The 4,644-nt window shown below is 46.0% G+C and overlaps 1 protein-coding gene across 1 annotated transcript; it reads left to right on the top strand.

Moving 5' to 3' along the window:
- Positions 1–648, top strand: EPUS_07897 (uncharacterized protein; the record flags this gene model as incomplete). The annotated part of the gene is made up of 2 exons (XM_007804957.1): positions 1–104; positions 492–648. The coding sequence occupies 2 exons, from the start codon at positions 1–3 to the stop codon at positions 646–648; spliced, it is 261 nt and encodes an 86-aa protein (XP_007803148.1).
- Between the last annotated feature and the right edge of the window lie 3,996 nt (positions 649–4,644).

Here is a 4,644-nt window from a genome sequence, read left to right as displayed (position 1 = left end):
ATGGAAAAGGAGGCTTTGTCAGCTGCTGGTCTGTATAACCAACATGCAGCGTTAAAGTGGAAACAAGACTTCATCTACCTTCTTGGTGGTGACATAACCAAAGTGTATGCGTGAGATCAATAAGCAGGTGCGGGTTCCCTTCTCCACCATCTAGTATCATTTAGTGGCAAGCAAGATCCGCTCTGGTCGAAAGCTGTCCTACAGAACCCAGCATTTGAGCTTCTGTTCTGTCGGAAAGAAATACTCGAACAGATGTTTGTACCTTCGAATCCAAAGCAAGGCGCACTGGATAAGGGACAACTTGCCTTACAGCCGCAACCTCGGCTGCACTAACCAGCGCCAACCAGTAAGTATACAGTCAATGATGTTGAAGAAAATGACAGTAACATTGGACCAGCAGTAGATAGCAACTTATTAAGGCAACTGCCAGTTTTGTAGTTCGCTTCAGTGTAGGTCTTTGCTACCTCCCATTTCTGCTGATGTTTCACTAGCAAACGCAGAAACTACTGGAAGAACTTTGCATTTCTCATTGTTTCACACATAGCCAACGAAGCCGAGCTCTTTGTTGACAGTCACTTCGTCACCAATGCTCAACTCAATCAGCATCTCGTAAGCACAAAGGCAGCTTATTCCGCCCCTCTCAACTAAGCAATTCAGTCCTTTTATCTAGAGGCCCCGAAACCCAAACACTCAACGCAAATGGTCCGCTTCACCGACTTCTTCGGCGATAACGACTTCGCATACCATAACACTACCTCGCCGATGCCTACCCAGGCAAGACATATAACATGCAGTACCCTTTCTTCCCGGGTTTGCACGCTATAGACCTCATCTCCACGTCTTCGACACCGGAGTCAGTCTCGGCGTCTTCGGAGCCAATGTCAGTGTCTTCCTGAGCCCGGTCTTCGGGCGGCCTAGCAACAGGGTACCAGAGCCATCTCACGTTCGATCCAACAGGAGGAGACCCGAACACGGACCGTGCTACACGTGTATTTACTGTTCCTCGCACAATAGGTGGCCAAATCCGATAATAGCGGTGAGCTTGTGAGAAACGTGCTAAATTTCAGGACCTTGGGTTCAGCTTTGAGCACAGATACTCAGACTCCGAAGACAAAATGTGATTGCTGACTTAAAGTACAGGCGTGTACTGTCAAACTGGACGAATATGCAGCGTCAGGGGCAATGGTGACAAGTAATGTGGTGCCTATGCGGGCGGATGCAAGCGCCAATTACTGAAAGATATTGGCGTTGTTCGGTTCAGATATCCAACCTAGGGCAGATTTCACGTACGCCTATCACGTTCTCATTCATTCGTCAGTCCGCCAAGTCGTCCTGCTGCGATGTGCAGAACGCCCTTAATGAATATGAGTGATTGATGTTCATCGGTATTAAGGTTCATTACCTAATTTACTCTGGTAGCAACAGCTCCTCACATGGCGTCCCATGTTGCTTGACTGAAGCAATCTGATCCTTAATTCCTATAAACCCGCGCCGAATGTTTCCAAATTTCTTCAACCAATACTTAGTAATTGCATCATGCGCCATATCCCGCAACAACATCCGCTCGAGTAGAACTCAGGAGCTCAAATGACCACGCTATCTCATAATAACAGATAGTACCAGTAAAATCATGCCTACCGACAATTCTAGTGCAGGTAACTTCATGAAATTCATGAAATTGAGGCAGACCAAAACTTGCTTGGCGGACAACCTAGACAGGCAAAATCCCTATCACGGCTCGCGGGTGCCCCTCCCCGTCACATATTCCGTGGAAAGTGAGCTGTGCGCCGTCTGCATCAAGTCGAGTTTCTAAATTCCTGTTCAGCGTTGTTAAGTCCAGCTCAAATTGTATATAATATCGAGATCTTCCCGGTTTTTCACTTCGATAGCCTCAGTTATTCCCTTTGCAGGTTCGATGCCAGTATTCAGACGACCACATCCCCAGCGTCCCATTTTTTCTACAGCACGAGACAACTCCACCTTCATCCATGCTCCTACGCATACGATGCGCGTTAGCATTGTGTCATCACCAGCCGCCCTGGTAGTAGGCGAGGCTAGTCATTTACCAATTTCTGCCTGTGATGTTAGGAGATGTAGGATATATGAGCGAGCTCCGATTTGTAATCCTTCTGCGTGATAAGATGGAGGCGTGTAGCCTGAAGAGCTACATATCGTGTTTTTTCTTCCATGCCAGCACATTCCCTGAATATATTTGGAGTTATCGCCCTAAGACGTAAGGGGTGCAGATTGCACAAGATAGCTTAGAAATATGCTTGTGCTTCTGGATTAACGGCGTCAGTTTCTGTCGTGGGGTTGGGGCTTTCAAACGTAAATTCTCCTCGCTTCAAAGTCTTCGTGTAGGCCGCTGGCCAAGGGTTTGATGTCGAAAGGAACAAATTTCCCCGGCAGTGTATCCAGTCAAATCAAATTAGTCAAATCAAATCAAATCAAATGCTTGGCAATCAAATCAAATCACGTTTGTCAAATTAATCAAATTGGGTCTTGGCAGGAAAGTTGTATGTTTTGGCTTACTAAGTATTTTTGTTGAAAGAAAAGTCTTGGCGGACTCCTTTACGAGATGAAAATTCTTGACAGTTATCCTAACAAAAATTATTGCTTATTAAGGTTTGACCCGTTTGACAAATGAATCAAATGAACCAAATCGGCGCTAAATCTGGTTCATTTGATTTGATGGATACCCTGTTTCCCGGGGATCAAATAGTGACACATGACTTATATATCGACATGACTTGGTGAAAGAGAGGTTCTTTGTGTCAGCGGAAGACGGAGTTCTCCGACCACCGCAACTGTTCGCCACGCGCTATTACTCAGAAACGCATACACTCACAAAATGCTGCAGTTAGCATTGCAACGCTGGTTTATGATCTCCTTCTAGGTGATTCTATAGCTTGCCTCTTCTATGCGTATATATAGCGGTCATCCTACTCCTCAGGAGTTGAGATAGCAAGTCAATCAATCCATTCCATCTACTTTCTCTTGCTTACTAATCTAATCTGCACTGCTTCATGGCATACTTCTAACACTTTGGGCCTTCGACTCCGGATTGGCTGGACAGAACCAATGTTCTGGTCGAAGAGCACTTTTTGTCCTCCCTCCTCTTCTCAATTCTATGCCTCCCTATCCGCGCCTGGTGGCTTAGACGATTTTGCGGGGGGGTTGCTTCATTTACCTTCTCCGTTGGGCACTGCTCTCGAGGATAACAGAAAAGGTTCTTCACATGAGAAATGCCGTGCTGGGTAGGTGATACCTGGCAGGTGCCAAGACGAGCCCCTGAGCCCGTGGCTTGGCCTGTTGCTTAGCTTTGTGTTACAAGCAGCATATGTTCTTGTACTCCTTCTTGTTGACCATGGCATACGGCACTCGGCTAATTTGGGTGACCTTGAAGCATGAAGGTCTGGGCACCCATCTATAGCGTGAGAGTATTTGTGCATGTGAGCAACACAGGTGATGTACGGAGAAGGTTTGGAAGAGGCAGATTAGACAGCGTCTGCCGTATAAAAACGTGCGTAATTTCACAAGATCTCCGTACTCCACAACTATTTTCATCAAACCTTGCTCAAGTGTTTTTATCTCTGCTCTGATCCAGCGGCAGCGATGGGTATTTGGCCACTGATCTACATGACGATATCAGTTACCCTTTTCTACGGCACGAGCGCCTCCCATGTTGAAGATGGGTATGCTTTTTGCTCACAGAAGAACTGCTACTTCTGTTTCAGCAAGGGCCGGGGACCAGAATTCGAGTCTGGTTTCATACTTCAAAGTGAGAAGTATTCTTCACTGTAGGTTCCTACGTCATTGCTCAGGTGTACAAGGACAAGCTCTCCCCCGCTACACCTGGACGGTTTTCTTGAGAGCTCATGTTCCCGCAAATCAGGGCGCAGAGCTTTTGGGCCTTACTTACCAGGAGAAGGGGTAGCTAAGGATATGAGCTAAGTGCCGTTGGTAGAAACGACAGCTATTCTATCAAATGACCACCATACTAATATGATAAGAGAGGCACATTTTGATCATACTGTGACCATATTTTCGGTAAAATACGTTGTAGATAGTACTACCATGCTCTCCTCTAAGGATTCAATTATAGCTTGAAATAGACTTGAGCGTGATTAGAGTATACTTGGAGCATAATCAGAATATATCCGAGTGGCGTTCAAGTGGCATTGGAGTGTGACAGAACAATTGGAGTAGGCCTGATTACATTGAATGCTTGATGACACTCAAGTGTCATTCAATTGTTACTAAGATTTCATTAGACCACAGACGACTAAGCTGTATAATCTTGTACTCTCTAAGCAATCTTACGGTTATGGCTGATCTAAGCGCACTTCGATGGCTTCCTTAGCGTTAGTTCAAGAGGGCCTCTTCCTGTTAAGTAGGAAGGTTTTTTGTCTCTTGGCGGACGCGGTGCTTCTCCCATGAGTAAGCGCCATCTCGATCAAGGAGTGTTTTGCACTTGGTGAATGGTGTAGTGGGCCCAGGGTTCTGTACAATTCCGGAAAGGATCCAAGCAAGGCCCATCATGGGATGTCACTGACCAAATTTTCCGTATAACCATGATTGTTGTCTCAGCAGCTGTTTCCACCATTTTTTCACTGCCGTGGTTGTTATATTTCTTTTCGTAAG

Source organism: Endocarpon pusillum (genome assembly GCF_000464535.1).
Source record: "Endocarpon pusillum Z07020 unplaced genomic scaffold scaffold3700, whole genome shotgun sequence".
Classification (NCBI taxonomy): domain Eukaryota; kingdom Fungi; phylum Ascomycota; class Eurotiomycetes; order Verrucariales; family Verrucariaceae; genus Endocarpon; species Endocarpon pusillum.
This window is presented reverse-complemented; position numbering and strand designations above follow the sequence as displayed.